This window comes from Pipistrellus kuhlii, unplaced genomic scaffold, assembly GCF_014108245.1.
Source record: "Pipistrellus kuhlii isolate mPipKuh1 unplaced genomic scaffold, mPipKuh1.p scaffold_m20_p_27, whole genome shotgun sequence".
NCBI lineage: Eukaryota > Metazoa > Chordata > Mammalia > Chiroptera > Vespertilionidae > Pipistrellus > Pipistrellus kuhlii.
The window spans coordinates 1,179,825-1,198,509 of record NW_023425526.1 but is presented as its reverse complement, the minus strand read 5'-3'; the positions used below and the strand labels follow the sequence as shown (position 1 = coordinate 1,198,509).

Sequence of the window (18,685 nt, the reverse complement as noted above, 5' to 3'; positions counted from 1 at the left end):
TAATATTACTTTGGCAATACATACTATTTTTCCCCCAGCTTCTGTGAAGAAAAACAGATATAATATATTTTTTTGCTCAATGTTTACTAACTGTGATACATCCATATCTTGGAATCATATTCAATATTAAAAAGGAATAAACTATTATTAGATACAACTTGAATGGATCTCATGGACATGTCTTAAATAAAAACAAGTCAATTTCAAAAAGTCACATAGTGTTTGTGATTCTATTTATATAACATTCTCAAAACGACAGAATTATAGAGGTAGAGCAGAAATTAACATTTACTTGGGGGAAAGTATATGTGTTCTCTGACTAACTATAAAGTGGTATCATGAGAAAGTGAGTTCCTTGGTGCTGATGGAACAAGTAGGTGTCTTGATTGTGGTGGTGAAATATGGGTGGTGTGTAAAACTATAAATACACATAAATAAAAACATGAAAAAACAAGTGAAAACTGAATGTGAGTTAAAATTAACTATATTTTGCCGAAACTGGTTTGGCTCAATGGATAGAGCGTCGGCTTGGGGACTGAAAGGTCCCAGGTTTGATTCCAGTCAAGGGCATGTACCTTGGTTGTGGGCATGTCCCCAGTAGGGCAAGAGGCAGCTGATCGATGACTCTCTCCCATCGATGTTTTTAACTCTCTATCTCTCTCCCTTCCTCTTTATACAAAATCAAAATATATTCAAAAATAAATAAATAAAATTAACTATATTTTACCAATGTTAAATTCCTGGTTTGTAAGATATTACTTTGTAAGCCGAGGGAAGGATATGGGGAACTCCCTTTTTAACTATTTTTATAATTCCAGGTAAGTCCATAATTCTTTCTAAGTAAAAAGGAAAATAAAACTTGTAGATCCGTACAGTAGAATACTTTTCGGTGGGTAAAAGGAATATTCAAAAAGATCTGATACATATAACTACCTGGAAAAATCTGAAATATATTATGTTGAGTGAAATTTAGCCACTAGAGGCTACATATGATATGATTCCATTTCTATGACATCCTGGAAAAGGCAAAACTATAGGGACAAGAAACAGACCAGGTACACTCTTAAAGGGCCAACACATAAAATCTTGTTCACAGATACTCACCCTGAGTACTGATAAAGGGAGGGCAAAGCAGACTAGAGTTCCATGAGGACAGAATGGGGTGTATGGCTCTGGGAAGAGAGCTGACGGGACAGCCACCAGGATCTCTGTGCTGAATCCCTCTTCCACATTGCAGACACCATCTTTCCTCAGAGGAGGATTCCTCTCCTATGGCATCAGTCTGGGGTATACAATAGCCCCATCCTCTGGATTCCCTTCTGAGAAGTCATCTTTTTGGGCCAGGATGCAGATGTAGGAGCTGACTTAGGGACTGAGTTGTGTGGCTTTGTGGCAGGTCCATTCCCCCAACTTTCCCATGAAATTGACCAGTGCCTCCTCTCACAACATATACATTAGCCCTACCCTCTAGACTCCAGGTGATCCCATTCCCATGATGCCAGGCAGCTCTACCTTGCCGAGAAGGTCTGGGCAGGATCTAGGACAGACTGTGTGTTGTGTCGCTCTAGGACACGGTCATTTCCACCCCCCTTGCATTCCAAACTGGTCCAGAATCGTTCCTTTAATGACCAAATCTTGGTCTGTTTGGCCTGGATAAAATCTGCTATCCTCATGCTGATGACTCCCTGAGACACCACCCCACCTACTGCAAAGGTCTATTGGCATCTGGCAGGGAGTAGCTAGATTTGGTATAACCTGGGACATTTGCTGAGTGGCCTCAGACCCAGCATTGGCATGAGTTTCAACCTATATCAATATGGTGAACACCACTCACCCCTACCTAGCGGCTCTTTTAATGACTGAACCTAATAAGCAGCTGGCAGGTGAAGGCTGGCAGAGATGGATCTCTGGGCTCTTATGCCATCTGCTGACCTGCCCTCAGGCTCAGTATTGGTGGAAGCCAGATTTGGTGCACGTATGGATCCATCACACACAACAAGGCCCAGCAGAGTTAGTCACAAACTGTGGATTGCTTTGTAGCTCTAGAAAGGTTGTCCAGGGCAGGTCACAAACAGTGTCTGATATTGACCAGTGTACCTCCCAAAAGGCACCAGAACAGACACACTCAGTGGCCAAATTCAGGCAAGATCAGAGCAGGATCCAATTAGCTTAACAAGTGTCATAACCAAAGGCTGTTCTCAGTAGGCATTAGATCCTGCTGAGGCAAATTCTGGTTCAGGAGGTCAGCAGCTGCACAGCAGCTTATACACTGTGGTCAAGATCAATACTCATAGTCAGCAAGCTTGAGGATCAAGCACACACACAAACAGGCCCATAGCAAACTCAACACTCAATTATGACAAAAGAGCTCACATAACATACACAGGAGATATTACTGGAGTACCCAGCTCAGGTGATCAAGGAGACTGTGCCACTAAGTTCCACAGGACACTATCCTATCAAAATTGGGAGACATAGCAGATCTACCTAATACACAGAAACAAATACAAAGAGACAGACAAAATGGGGAGATAAAAAGACAAACCTAAATGAAAGAACAAGAGAAATGTCCAGAAAAAGAGCTAAATGAAATGGAAACAAGCATTGTACTAGATGAAGAGTTCAAAAAAATTGTTATAAGGATGTTCATGGAACTTAGTGATAACTTAACAAAGAAATAGCAAGCGTTGAAACATCAACAACAAAATGTAGAAACCATAAAAAATAACCAGTTGCAAATGAACAATTTGATATCTGAAATGAAAAATACACGGGAAAGAATATACAATAGATTGGATAAAGCTGAAAAGCAAATTAGCAATTTAGAAGACAAGGTAACAGAACATATCCAATTTAAAGAGCAAAATCATTTTTTTATATAAGGACAGTTTAAGAAATCTTTAAACATTGTATTGGAAGTCCTAGTAATATCAATCAGACTAGAAAAAAAAAGGTATTCAAATTGGAAATTAAAATGACCACTCTTTACTGGTGATGTAATACAGTACATAGAGAACCCTTAAGATTCCACCAAAACACTATTAGAACTGATAAACGAATTCAGTAAAATAGCAGGCTACAAAATAAATATCCAAAAATTAATTGCATTTCATACACCAATAATGAACTACCAGAAAGAGAAACTAAAAAAAAAAAAATTATTTACTATTTAATCAAAAAATATGTATGTACTAGTAAATTTAACAAAACATTTAAAAGACATGATAATGGAAAATTAAAAGCAAATGAAGAAAGAAACTGAAGAAGATACAAAAAGTAGAAGCATATACCATGTTCATGGATAATAAAAATTAATGTCATTAAAATGTCTATCCAGGCGTCTTCAAACTACGGCCCACGGGCCACATGCGGCCCGCAGAGGAGTCTGATCCGGCCCGCCAGGATTTTTGGGCAGTGAGCGCAGCCAAGGTGTTACAGTAGGAATTAGTAGTTCATATAGTCCGGCCCTCCAGCTCTCTGAGGGACCGTGATCTGGCCCCTATTTTAAAAAGTTTAAGGACCCCTGAAAGCAAACTATGGCAATTCCTACCAAGATGCCAATGGCATATTTCACAAATCTAGAACAAATATTCCAAAAATGAACATGAAACTGCAAAAAAAAAAAAAAAAAAAAAAATCCCAAATAGCATCATAAATCTTGAGAAAGAGAACAAAGTTGGAAGAATAATGCTACCCAATATTTAACTATACTACAAGGCCATAGTACATAGAAACAGCATAGTCCTGGCATAAAAGCAGAATAGAGAACCTAAAGTAAAGCCATGCCTTTATAGTCAATTAATATTTGACAAAAGAGGCAAGAACATAGAATGGAATAGAGACAATCTATTCAATAGTGTTCAAAAATTAAACAGATACATGAAATAAAATGAAACTACACCACCTTCTTACACCATGCACAAGAATAAACTCAAAATGGAATAAAGATTTAAGTGTAAGACTAAAATCCATAAAAATCCTAGAAGAAAACATAGGCAGTAAAATCTGAAATATTTCTCATCGCAATGTTTTTTGTTTGTTTATTTTTTGACATATTTCCTTGGGTAAGGGAAATAAAAGAAAAAATAAACAAATGGGACTACATCAAACTAAAAAGCTTTTACACAGCAAAGGAAATAATCAACAAAGTGAAAAGTCAACCCACTGAATGAGAGAATATGTTCACCAATGATACTGCTGATAAGGGATTAATATCCAAAATTTATAAGGCACTCAGACAACCCATTAAAAAATCCAATTAAAAAATGGACAAAACATCTCAATAGAAACTTCTTCAGAGGACATTCAGATAGCCGATAGACATAAAAAGATGCTCTATGTCACTAATCATCAGAGAAATGAAAATTAAGACCACAATGAAATTTCACCTCACACCTTCATAATGGCTCTCATCAATCTATACTAATAAAAGGGTAATATGCTAATTAGACTGGATAGACCAAGGTCTTTTGGACATCCTTCCGGATAAAGCCACAGTGGCTATGAGGGCCAAAGAGGGCAGGCAGCCACGGCAGCTGGCAGTGGCAGCAGCAGTAGGGTGATGGAGGCAGTGCCTTCCCCTGATTGGCCTGGTTGCTTCCTACAGAGGGAAGCCAGGAGCAGCAGCAGTGTCAGTGTGATGGGGGCAGCACCTTTCCCTGATCAGTACAGTCTCCTCCTGCAAAAGGAGGCCTAAGGTGGGGAGTGGGCCTAAGCTGTCAGTAGGACATCCCCTGAGGGCTCCTGGACTCTGAGATGGTGCAGCTGGCTGAGGAACCCCCAGTGTATAAATTTTCATGCACCAGGCCTCTAGTAAATCAATAAACAAATGGGATTGTATCAAATTAAAAAGTTTCTGCATAGCAAAGAAATCAACAACAAAATGAAAGGGAGCCCTCTGTATGGGAGAACATATCTATACTAATAAAAGGGTAATATGCTAATTATACAGGGAGAATGGACATCTTTCAGACATCCCACTTCCTTCCAGACAAAGTCACGGTGGTGGGGGGCGAGGCAGAGGCTAGGGGCTCTCAGGCCAGCAGAGGAGGGCAATTGGGGGCCATGAGATCAGCTGGGGAGAGTAGTTGGGGGCCATGAGGCCAGCTGGGGATGGTAGTTGGGGGCCATCAGGTACTGAGTTATATAAATTCTTTATATTTTTGAAATTGAAGCCCTTATAAGATGTATTAGTGGCCCCAATGCAATAAAACTAGAAATTAAAAATGAAATGAAAACACAGAAAAAACCCTTCTCATTGGAAGGGCAGGACAGAAAGCATACAGGAGAGAGGGACACTTTGAGTTACTTTTGCAAAGTCTTGACTTTTGAAAGCATATCAACCTACAAACTCAAAAATTACATCAAATCAAGGAAAATATAAGAAGAGGAAAAATGAAAACAAACTGAAATAAATAAATCTAATGATATTTTAAACATATGTACTATAACTACAGAGAAAGAGAAAAAGTAATTGAGTAATTTATTAAGACAATATTTAACTATATGCCTGGAAGAGTTGGGCCATAAGACATATGGGGATAGGAAGGAAGAGTTGCAAACAGATCTTGAACTTTTTACATGCTCACCCCAGGATATATTTTTTTAAGAGAAAGTAGAGAAGAGGGAGAGGGAGAAAGAAAAGAGAAACATCAATATGAAAGAGACACATCTATTGGTTGCCTTCTGCATGTGGGGGCGAGGGATCAAGCCTGCAACCAAGATACATGCACTTGAGTGGAAATTAAACCTGTGAGCCTTCTGTCTCTGTGCCAATGCTCTAACCATTGGGTAACTAGCCAGGGCTAGATCTCAAACTTTTAAAAAATGTTGCTCTGCTTATTGTAATAGCATAGGTGAGAAATTTCGAAACTTTTTTTTTATGCATTCTGGGGTTAAACAAAGGAGTAACTATGCTTATATGGAGTAAATGTGTTGATGAGATAGAGTACCCACTGTAGAAAAACGGACTTACAAATACAGAATGGAAGAAGGCAAGGTGAGGATGGTTTGGAATTTAAATTATTGTTGTTTTTAAAAATGTGTATATGTAGAAAGAGAGAGGGAACATGTGCAAGAGTGTACGTGAGACAGCACATGCGTTGTCTCAAACACATAAAAAGCAAATTTGGTAAGATTTTAACAATAGAGATTATGGGTAAATGGTATACAGATATCCTTTGTATTATTTTATTTTAAATTTCAAATCATTTCCAAATAAAAATGTTATTACAAATTTGTGACTTATAGAAATGTATCTAAAATTCTGCCTCTAATATTAACTTTTTACTTTCATAGAGTGTTCACATTTAGGGTGGTATAAAAATGAACCAATATTTTATTAATCAAAGTTAAATTTATTAAATTAATTTACCAATTAAAATTAATACAAATTAATGTAGAAATTAAAAAATCAGATTTAAAATATATAATTATGTAATCAGATAAAATAGAGATCTTTCACTTTAGAATATTTATATAAAACTAAGTAAAAAAACTTCATTTTTATGTGAACATAACTAATCATGTTTCAATAGCACTATTCTTGACAGACAGTTACTGTGTTTCCTTACATCCTCAAACAGTTCCTGTATATCCTGCTATATGGACCCCAGAGAATGGACCCTTAAACCACTCACTCTTCTAGAGATCGATCCAGGCCTCGGTCAGGAGATCGGTGGAGAGCACGTTCCGGTGAATGACATTTTGTATTTGGCTTTAGTGTAGAACTCAAATGATAAACATTACTTGAGTAATTCTGGCGGCGAAGTTCTTGCACAGCCCTATCCCTAAAGCAAAATGTTTGAAATAGAACTTTTGAATTTTGTATTCAGTGGCATTATTAATCCAGTGGTGAAACTGAAGTTCAATTCACACTTTAAAACCTAGCCATCATGGAATAACCAGAATCTGTTGTTATCTGAGAAAGAATGCTCCCAGCCTAAATGCTGCATAGAGACCAACTCACCTTTCAAAGCGCTCGGTCCCCAGCTGCCTTTTGGTGATGTCTAAGTCAGCTTCCAGTTGCGTGACGACATTCCTGAACTGAGCCACATCTCTACTCTGGATGGCCCTGTGTGGCAGAATGAAAGAGAGAGAGTGATTAGACTTTTTTAAAGCCTAGAACTTTCTGAACCATGCTGGCAATGTTTCCTTGCTGGATCCAAGCCAAATTGTGATCTTTATGGATTTACTAGAGGCCCAGTGCATGAAAATTCATGCACTGGAGTGGGGGCTCAGCCTGGCCTGCCCCCTCTCTTAGTCTGGGAACCCTCACGGGTAGGAGGCAACCCGACAATCAGGGGAAGGCAATGTCCCCATTACACCTTTGATGCTGCCACTGCTGGCAGCACAAGCCTCAGCCGGTCCTGGTTACCTGAAATTCAGGCGGCCCCTGGGCGGCTGGGCAGCTGCCATCCAAGGCTTGTCTGCACCTTGGGCCAGCCCTGGGCTGCTGGTGGACTGAGGGGCCTGGGGGACGCTGGGCCCAGCCTTGCCACGTGCCTGCCACTGGGTGGGGCTGAGGGGACTAGGTTCTGACTTCTTGTGGCTGTGGGCATCACCATATTTGAGAGTGGGACAGTCCCTTAGCATATTCCCTCCTTATTGGCTGTGGGCACTGCCATCTTTAAGGGTGGGGCAGCCAATTAGCATATTTCCTCCTTCTGGGTGTGGACGCCACCTTTGTGACTGTGTGAGGGTCAATTAGCAAATTCCCTCTTTCTTAGATAGGATATGCCAAATTTAGGTGTAGTAAATGAACAAGGTAGCCTACTTGAAAAGCTTAAGGTATGCCAATTACATTCAATTAGTTAAACTTTCTCCGTGTCAATTTCCTTGTGTTTATATGGAGTAATATTATCTAGTAGGAGCCAGGAGCACAAAATTCATGCATGGGACAAGGGGTCTCTCAGCCCGGCCTTCACCTTCTCCAATCCAGGGCCCTTTAGGGATGTCTGACTGCCTCCCACAATCTGGGACTGCTGGTTCCTAACTGCTCGCCTGCCTGCCTGCCTGATCTCCCCTAACCACCTCTGCCTGCCTTATCACCCCTAACTGCTCCTCCACCAGCCTGATTGTCCCTAACTGCTCTTTTGCTGGCCTGATCATCCCTAACCACCTCTGCCTCGTCCCACAACCGGGACCAAGGATTCCCTCCTCTGGCTGGTCGCAGGCACCCAGACCCGGGCTTCCCTCCCTCTGGCCAGCCACAGGCACCCAGGACTTGGGCCAGCTTTGCCCACGCCGGCTGCAGCTACAGCGGCTTCACCTGGGCCACAGCCACAGGCACCCAGGACTGTGGGGTGGTGATTTGCCCCTCTCCTGGGCCACAGCTGCAGGTACTGACATCCAGGTCAGTGGGGTGGGCGGCTTGTCCCTCTGCCAGGCTGCAGGTGCCCAGGACCATGGGGCAGACAGCTTGTCCCTCTCCCAGGCCCCAGCCTGGTTGGTCCCCATTCCTCTCTCGCAAGCTCATTTGTGGCTGGTCCTCATTCCTCTCTCATGGTCCCCATTCTTCTCTTGTGAGCTCATTTGTGCCTGGCTGGTCCTCCCCAGTGTTGAGTGTCTGAGCAGTTCTGGCATGAGGGCATAAGGGCATGAGGGCCATTTGTATATTAGCTCTTTATTATATAGGATTATCTATCTCTATTACCTATTTACTGCACATCTATATATATGAAAGCCTAAGCAACTGACTGACCACCCAACCTTTTGACCAGTGGCTATGACTCACACTGACCACCAGGAGGCAGATACTCAAAGCAGGAGCTGCCGAGCTGCAGTAACTTGGCAGCTGCGGTTCTTGGGTGATGCACCCAGAATCAGAGACGAGAGAGCCCAATTTCGGGGTGCTTCACCTGAGAACCGCCGTCTCACAATCAGGGGATGTTGGAGAGCAGGTTTTGGCCTGATCCCCAGAGACCAGGCGGATGGACCCCACCAACTCATGAATCCATGCACGGGCTTCTGGCCAATTGGATCCCCACTTCAGGTCTGGCTCCACACCAGGTCTCTAGCCCATTGCAGAGGTCTGGCCCTAACAGAAACTTTTTGACGCAATTAGCTAAATGATGAGACATGCAGGACCTACTGGCTGTGGCCCCACTGTCTGGTGCCTGCACTGGCCTATCCACTTAATATTGATTTCCAGTGGAGGCAGTGAATTTTCCCACTACCACTCTTGGCTGGGAAAGGGGCTGTGGCTTCCCTCCTTCCAGGTGAACAGCAGTGCCAGCAGGCAACTACCAAGGAGGGAAGGAGGGGGAGAAGAAGCTCAGGTAGGAAGAAGGAGGTTCCCACCCCATCAGGACTCTGCCTGGGTGGAAGGGCCAGCACCAGAGCCTGACATTGAGCATAGTCCTGCCCTAGGCCTACTAGATTCCAGGCTAAGTAAATCCTGTTTGCTAAATTAATGCATTTTGCAGCTAAATTCCCACAAGTCATCAGTTACTACTAAACTTAGGATAAAGTGAGATGAAAGGACTGAGACAGATGCAGAGAGAAAATGACATAATATTGGGAGAAGAGAGGAGGGAACCAGATTCTGGGTTGTGTCAATGGAGAACTGCCCTCTCGCAATCCGGGACCCTCAGAGGATGTTTGGGATCTGGTTTCAGCCCAATCCCCACAGGCCAGGCCGAGGGACCCCACTGGTGCATGAATCTGTGCACCTGGCCTCTAGTAATTTTCATAGAAGTACTTTAAAGTATTATACTCTTCAGTAATGGTATAACCAAGTAATCAAAACTGGAAGTCTAATGGTCTGTAATATATTAGATCAACCATGTGCTTTGTGTACACTCAGAATGAAATCTGATATTCCTGCACACACTCTCCTCCATTTAACAGGATCTCCTTTAGGGCTAACCCATGCCACAAACCCCACCACATGGCGCCCTGCATCAGGAAGATAACGACGGAGACGAAGGCTGCTTGTAAGAGCGCTCTGCCCTCGCTGCTTGTTCCCAGGACGGCACTCTAGGACACACAAGCTGGTCGTGTTTGCCCGTGTAAGGGACAATACTGCTCAGCCAGTCTAGAACAGAAGGCAGCCTTTAAGGTTACATTCTTAAGAGATTTCCACTCCGGCTTGAGAAAGTGACCTGGCAGAACCGGTTAAAGGTAGCACAACAGCCCAGCTGCAGCGACTAAGAAGGACTCAGTGACAGCTGCCATGACCTGCAAACACTTTCTGAAGGAACTGGCTTGGGCTTTGCAGGCTGGGCTCAGTCAGGGGCTCCTGTGAGTGCCTGATTCCTGAGATCGTGGTTCCTATTCCTCCCCAGGCCCCAAGCTCAGACAGAAGGGCAGAGTTGAGGCTGGGTGAAAAAGTGTTCTAGAGGAGAGAACAGATCAGAGGCTGGGGGACGGTCCCCATGCTTCTGTTTTTGGTGAGAGGTTAGCAACAGACTAAGTTTAACAACAGAACACTCACTATCCAGGCAGGTATTTCCACCCACCCTTCCAGCAGGGTCCTGGAATAAGCTGCTAATGGTGCTGGGATGCTGAAAGCAGCAGCCACAATCAACGCCCTAAGGCCATGGTTGGCAAACTGTGGCTCGCGAGCCACACGTGGCTCTTTGGCCCCTTGAGTGTGGCTCTTCCACAAAATACCACTGCCTGGGAGAGTCTATTTTGAAGAAATGGCATTAGAAGAAATTTAAGTTTAAAAATTTTGGCTCTCAAAAGAAATTTCAGTTGTTGTACTGTTGATATTTGGCTCTGTTGAATTATGAGTTTGCCGACCACTGCTCTAAGGGAAGTCTTCAGTATTCTGTGAATGCAGGAGTCCTTCCAGGTACCTAGTATGTACCTTATAGGTACAAAAGCAAACACCGTGTGACAAGTGGGAAGATTAAGGAGAAATACCAGGTGGGTTCATATATAGAAAAATTCTTCTGGTTTCAGAAGTGTTTTGTTTTTCTAATCTGGTTATAATATTTCCTAAAGGCAATATTATAAATTAGACATTATACCCAAAGCTCCATTGGAAACAATCAACACAATGGTTAAACTTAAACTTAAATCAATTTAGCTAAACATGTAATAGAAACTAGTACTAAAGTTTTGGCAAATCACAATATTTCTGGTGCTCAGTTTAATTAATGGCTAATTATGGATGCTTAAATTATATAAATTCCAGCTTTAAAATTCTACTAGCCAATAAAGTATCAAACACTTACGGAATATGACTTTGTTATGATACTGCTAAGAAACTCACATTTTATTTTCTGCCAAACACAGGTGTTCTTTAAGCAGCTGAATTTCAGATTCTTTTTCTTGAAGCGCTATCTGAGTCTGATACTCTTTGTCCCGATTGGCCACCAGCAAAGCTTCTAGATTCTGCATGGAGATTCTCTCATTTGTCATCTGACTTCTAAGGAGTTCTATTTCAGACCGAGCAGAATCTAACTCATTCTCCATCTGTACAACAATAGGAAGATATCTATACTTATTCTCATTCATTCACTTAACTGACAGATTATCAAAGATTTATGTCGTGACCCACAGGTTGAGAACCGCTGCTGTAGAGCCTGAGACCATCAGAAAACACAGATATTTACATTACAATTCATAACAGTAGCAAAATTATAGTTATGAAGTAGCAACGAAAGTAATTTTACAGTGGGGGTCACTACAACATAAGTAACTATATTAAAAGGTCGTGGCATTAGAAAGGTTGAGAACTACTGTCTTAAAGGATAAACAATTTGAAAATGTTTTTTCCCATTCTGTGCAATGCCTTTTTTCTTTATTGATATTACTAGAGGTTCAGTGCATGAAATTTGTGCATGAGGCTGGGGAGGGGTCCCTCAGCCCAGCCTACACCCTCTCCAATCTGGGACCCCTCAAGGGATGTCCGAATGCTTGTTTCCTGGGATCGGGCCTAAATGGGCAGTGGGACATCCCTCTCACAATCCAGGATTGCTGGCTCCCAACTGCTTACCTGCCTGCCTTCCTGATTGCCCCTAACTACTTCTGCCTGCCAGCCTGATCACCCCCTAACTACTCCCATGCCAGCTTGATTGATGTCTAACTGCTCCCCTGCCAGCCTATTTGCTCCCAACTTCCCTCCTCTGCTGGCCTGGTCATCCCTAACTGCCCTCTCCTGCTTGCCTAATTGCCCACAACTGCCCTTCTTTGTCTCATTGCTCCCAATTGCCCTCCCCTGCTGGCCATCTTGTGGTGGCCATCTTGTGTCCACATAGGGGCAGGATCATTGACCACATGGGGGCAGCCAAATTGTGTGTTGGAAAGATGGTCAATCTGCATATTACTCTTTTATTAGATAGGATAGAGGTCTAGTGCATGCGAGGGGGCCAGCTGGTTTGTCCTAAAGGGTGTCCCGGATCAGGGTGGGGGTTCCCTTGGGGCATAGGGTGGCCTAAGAGAGGGGCCTGTGGTGGTTTGCAGGCCAGTCATGCCCTGTGGCGACCCAAGCGGAGGCCCTGGTATCTGGGATTTATTTACCTTCTACAATTGAAACTTTGTAACCTGGAGCAGAGCCAAGCCTCCTGCTTGTCTGTGGCGGGCAGCCATTTCTATTGGGACTTATATACCTTCTATCATTGAAACTTTGTAGCCTTAAGCAGAGGCTTGGGCCAGCCAGGGTGTGCGGAAAGCTTTGCTTGCTCTGTTGCTGCGGGCAACCCTAGGCTGCTCTCTCCAGCTTTGTGGCTGCCGCCATTTCTGTTTGGATTTGTTTACCTTCTATAACTGAAACTTTGTAGCCTTGAGTGGAGGCCTAGGCTGGCAAGAGTAGGCAGAAAGATTAGCTTCTTCTGTTGCCTGGGAAACCCAAGCCTCCTTCCTGCTCTCTGTGGCCATAGCCATCTTGGTTTGGTTTATTTGCATACTTGATCTGATTGGCTGGTGGGTGTGTTGGTGGGTGTGTCTTGTGGGTGTAGTGGAGTATGATTAATTTGCATATTACTCTTATTAGGTAGGATTTGCAACACAAAAGTTGTTTGTTTTGATGAAGTCCTTTTCATTTATTTTTTTTCTTTTGTTGCTGTGCTTCCTATATGTATTTAAGGTCACAAAATTTACTACAGGCCTATAATATATTTTATTTTATTTGCATGTGGTATGTGATAGGAATTAAATTTAATTATTTTCCATGTAGATGTTCAGTTGTCTCAGTACCATTTGTTGGGAAAACTCTTCTTTCTCCATTAAATTGTATTGGCATCAATTTTTTGAAAATCATTTATCCATAAATATAAGAGTTTATTTCTGGACTCTCAATTCTGTTCCATTGACCAATATGTCTTTCCTTATGTTAGTACTACACTGTCTTGATTGCTGTAATTTTGTAATGAGTTTTGAAATTGGGAATTGTTAGTCCTCTAACTTTGTTCTTCTTTCTCAAGGTTGTTTTGGCTATTCTAAGTCTCTTGCACTCCACATTAACTTTATATCATCTTGTCAATTTCTATAAAGAAGCCAGCTGAGATTCTGATAAGCATTGTATTGATCTTTTTTTAAAAAAATCAATTTGAGTTAGTATTGCCATTTTAACAATGTTAATTTAAGTCTTCTGATGAATGAATATAGGTTGTTTTTCTATTTATTTAAGTTTTCTTTAATTTCTTTTAACGATTTTCTGACTTATAAAGTACACGTTTTGCACTTCTTTGTTAAATTGATTATTAAGTTTTTTATCCTCTCTTGACACCACCCTTTTTCATGTAATACCATTTGATGTATTTGTTTTCTTATTTCCATTTTTGAATTATTCATCACTCATATAAAAATATAATTGATTATTGTAGATTAATATTATATCTTGTAAACTTGATAAATGTATCATTAGTTAAAATAGTTTTTAACTAGATGCTAGGATTTTCTATATGTAAGATCATCATCTGTAAATAGAGATAGTTTTACTTTGTACCAATCTGGATTCCTTTTGTTTCTTTCTCTAGCCTTATTTCTCAGGGTAGAACTTCCATACAATATTGACTGCAAGATGGGAGGATAACATATTTGCTGTATTACTGACAAGAACAATGAAAACTATTCACTCTGTTACCATTAAGTATATGTCAATTGTGGGGTTTTTTTTTTTTTGTTTTTTTGGTTTTTTTTTTGCAGATGCTCTTTATTAATTTAAATTCTCTTCTATTCCTAGTTTATAGGACAACATGAAATATAATAGCATCTGCATTATAGGGATACCAGACAGAGAAGAGAGAGAGCAAGGGATCGATAACTTATTCAAAGAAATAATGACAAAAACTTCCCTAACTGTAGAGGAAAAAGACATACAAGTCCAGGAAGTACAGAGAACCCCAAACAATATGGAGCCAAAGAAACTCACACCAAGACACATCCTAATTAAAATAGCTAAGGTGAAAGACAAAGAGAGAATATTAAAAGCTGCATTAGCCTGACCACTTGACAACTATTAAAATAGCTATTATTAAAAAAAAAAGAAAAGAAAAAACAAAACTATAAAAAACAAATGTTTCAATTATTACATGTATTATTTTCCCAATTTGAAAACACCAAGTAAAAAGTATTTTTAAAGAAAAAATTAAGGACATATTATTTGAATCGTTATCTATGAGTTACTTTCATCACTAAAATGTTTTTGCTGAAATAAAAAAAAAACAATTAAAGAAAGAATTTAACATACTGACATATACTTCACTCATAAAATATAAACAGTGAATTATTATAGAAACCAGCTAGCTACATTTTAGACTAAGAAAACTAAAATTTCAATAGGATTTGAAAATAATAGAAATGTACACATGACCAAAATTTGTTAATTCTTCAGTTACACTATGCAACTTGATACAGATACTTTAGGATTTGAGTTTCGTCTCCCTCTCCTTGAGAATAGGGGCCTGTATCTTTTGAACATTATAGTCATAGTGGCAAACACAATGTCAGGCACATGGTAGATATAATCAATCAAATTACAGTTTAAAACAACCCAATTGGTAAATAAATTTAGCTTAAAAGAATGTCATTAAAGTTATAATTTAGCTGGATAGACCTCAACCTCATGGGTTTTTTTTTTTTTGTTGATTTTTTACCTTGTGGTTCTTTACTGATTGGTATGTAAAGATGTTTTATAATTCTTCTAGCCAAAAGTAAATATAAATTAAATGCTCAAAGGAAGAGTTATGTAACTTACTTGAATTGTTGGAATATAGCTGTTAAGCTAATCTCTGGGTCTTAGAAAAGAAATTTAAAGGTGAAAGACAGGCTTGGTGTAATAATAAAAACAGAACTTTTTTCTAATCCTGTAGTAATTTTATATACTAGAAATATGGAAAAAATAAAACATTTTAAATGCATTACATACCATTTCAATATCTTGATCTTTAGCAATCAGCTGCCTACTAAGAAGTTCTTTGCTTGAGTCAAGTTTAATACAAAGTTCCCTTGTGGAAGACAAGTCTGCAAGGGCAGACACCTTTTCAAACTGAACCTTCTGAAGCTCCTCTTCCATCTTCACAAGAGATTTATGCAACGTACAAATTTGGGCCTTGTAAGACCTTTCTGCATTCAAGTGCTACAAAGACAAAATTATTATAGTTTTTAACTTGGAAAAAAAACTACAACATAGAGCACTAAATGGGGCAAATCTTTTAACGATAATACACTTACATTATAAGGAACTTTAGATGCCATAGGTAGTAATATATGTACAAAACACCATGACACATACCCATGAGTTATATGGTCAAAATATTTGGAAAACAACTTTTCCCACTTAAAAGTCTCAGCTCCAAAGCTGGTTGAGATATATGTTTGATCTATAGTTGTGTCTGTGTGCCACAGTTTCTATTATTCTAGAATATAAATATTATTGTATTTAACACAAAGTGACAAATGAAACAACCACTAATTTACTCGTAATTCTCATTTTCCAATTCTTAAACTATCTATACTAATAAAAAGGTACTATGCTAATTAGACCAGATGTTTTCTAGACCAGCGTTTTTCAACCGCTGTTCTGAGATGTTGCCTGGTGTGCCGTAGGTGCAGACAAGACAAGAATTTTATAATTTTTCACTATTTTGTTTACTTAGTATTTCATAATAAAGTAATTATAAAATACTTTCTTTGTGTTTATTTGATTCCTATTCAAGAGAATTACTTTATATATAGTCAATATAGGCACAGAGTTAAATTTTTTAACATTTTCTAATGGTGGTGTGCCTCGTGATTTTTTTCATGAAACAAGTGTGCCTTTGCCCAAAAAAGGTTGAAAAACACTGTTCTAGACGACCTTCCAGACAAAGTTGCAGCACGTGGGTTCTGAGGCAGAGCATGAATTTCGTGCATCAGGCCTCTATATGTTGATATTGATCATCCTATATAATAAAAGCATATTATGCAAATTGTCCCCTCCATTAGGAGTTCATCTGGGAGCTCAACCGGGGTTGGGCTGGCCAGGGGAAGAGTGGGAGACCCCGGTTGGCAGCTGGCAGCTGATAGGACCCTACTAATGCCCGAATTTCATGCACTGGACCTCTAGTAATATAATAAAATGAGGACTATTAACTCTCTACCACTTACTAATACCTTAAAGAAAAAGGCTCTGGGCAAGTACAAATTAAGAATAAATCCACATTATGAGAAATAAGAGCATGTTTTAAAAATGATATTCAAGTTATATAAATGACATTCAAGTTATATAAATGCTTTCAAACATTCAAGATAATGCCTCCTTTTTTTCAGAAAAAAAGTCTTAAGTACACTACCACCTACAGAGAAGCGTTTGCTATTATGTGAAGATAACAGAACTGAGAGGCAAATAAAGACACTTTTCTACTTTTATAGCTCCTGTTAAAAGTACAAAGCACTAAAATATTGCTCCTGGAAAAAATTATTTGGTCACAATTCACTTCTACCTTTCTCCCTCCCTTCCTTCTCACTCACTGTATTTCTCAGTCATTCTTTTTTTTTTTTTTAAGTATTATTATTATTTTTTAATCCTCACCAAGAATATTTTTCCATTGATTTTTAGAGGAAGTGGAAGAGAGTGAAAAAGACAGAGAAATATAAATGTGAAAGAAACACATCGATTGGTTGCCTCCTGAGCTTTGACCAGGGTCTGGGTGGGGGAGGAGCCTGCAACTGGAATCAATAGAAACCTGGACCTTTCGGTCTGCAAGATGATGCTCTATACATTGAGCCAAACTGGCTAAAGCCTCACTTATTTTTTAAATCATCCTCCAGCCAATATGCTTAAATGTATATCCAATGGTAAGCAAAATGGTCTCTTCTTTGACAAAACTTTTAGACTATAGGGGAGTCATGCATCAGTCAAATAAATAAATGAATATATGTAATTCATAGTTGAGCTTTCAAGGAAGAAAGAAAAATTTTAAGCACTGGGCCTCTAGTATATACAATGGAATATTACTCAGTCATAAAAAAGAATGAAATCTTGCCATTTTGACATGGATGGACCTAGCGGGTATTATGTAAGTGAAATAAGACAGAGATAACAAATACCATATGATTTCACTTACATGTGAAATCTAACATAAAATAAACAAACAAAACAACTCATAGATACTGAGAACAAATTGATGATTGTCATATGGGAGGGGCATTGAGGGAAGATGGGTGGAAAAGGTGAAGAGATTAAGAAGTAAAAATGCCAGTTATAAAAATAGTCACAGGGGTATAAAGTAGAGGATGGAAAATATAGTCAATAATATTGTAATAATTATGTATAATATCAGATGGGTACTAGATTTGTTGAGATCCCTTCATAAATGTTTAATCACTGTATTGCATACTTGAATCTAATATAATATTGTATGTCAACTGAAAAATAAATTTAAAAAATAAGCCTTAACCATTTTACATCATATACAAATATTACTTCAAAATATATCTTAGATATAAATATAAAAAGTGTAATATTTCTATAAGAAACAGAAGAAAACTTATGCACCTTGGTATTTGTAAAGATTTATTAGATAGGACAAAGATGTGCAAATTATTAAAGAAAACTGATAAGCTGGACTTAAAAAAATTTCAAACCTGCTCTTAAAAAGAATTAATTAAGTAATAATAAAAAAAGCCAATCACTGGAAGAAAACATTCAAAATTACACAAAGGAACATCTAGAGCAATAAAAAAAAAATTCTTACAACTGAATAACAAGACTCCTAATAAAAATATGGGCCACGGATTTGGATACTTCACTAAAGGAGATATAACAGTGATCAGACAATCAAAACAGAATGGAAAGCTGCCCAACATCATTAGTCATGAAGAAAATACAAACTAAACCTACGGTATGATAACTGCACACATCTATTAACAATACCATGTGCTGGGAAAGATGTAGAGCAACTGGAACCCTCATACACTGCAAATAGGAGTGTGAAGTGATACCACTTTACATTTGGAAAAGTTTGTTGATTTCTTGCAAAGTTGAGAACAATTACCATATGATCCAGCAACTCAACTCCTATTTACTCAAGAAAATAACAACACATGTGCACACAAGGACTTACACGCTATGTCCACTCCAATTTAATTCATAATGGTCCAAAATAGAAAGAACCTGTCCCCTCAAAACTCACGTAGAAGGCTAGCCCCAACTGTGTCTGTATTTAGAGACAGGGCCTTAAAGGAGGCAATTAGGGTTACATGAGGTCATAAGGAGGGGGTCCTAATCCAATATAACTGGTGTCCTAATGAG

At 39.5% G+C, this 18,685-nt stretch overlaps 2 protein-coding genes across 3 annotated transcripts in view; both read right to left on the bottom strand.

The window, feature by feature from the left end:
- The window catches only part of LOC118727941 (testis-specific gene 10 protein), a 92,141-nt gene that overhangs the window by 788 nt on the left and 72,668 nt on the right, over positions 1 to 18,685 (bottom strand). For both annotated transcript variants that reach the window (XM_036454002.2, XM_045587247.1), the window contains 4 exons: positions 15,320 to 15,529; positions 11,222 to 11,424; positions 6,968 to 7,072; positions 6,639 to 6,788 (listed from right to left, as the gene is read on the bottom strand). In XM_036454002.2, coding sequence (XP_036309895.1) covers positions 6,639 to 6,788; positions 6,968 to 7,072; positions 11,222 to 11,424; positions 15,320 to 15,529 — 668 coding nt within the window. The remainder of the gene's footprint in view (positions 1 to 6,638; positions 6,789 to 6,967; positions 7,073 to 11,221; positions 11,425 to 15,319; positions 15,530 to 18,685) is intronic.
- LOC118727939 (testis-specific gene 10 protein) overlaps positions 1 to 18,685 on the bottom strand; it is a 222,030-nt gene that overhangs the window by 130,694 nt on the left and 72,651 nt on the right. The gene's annotated exons all lie outside the window — the stretch shown is intronic.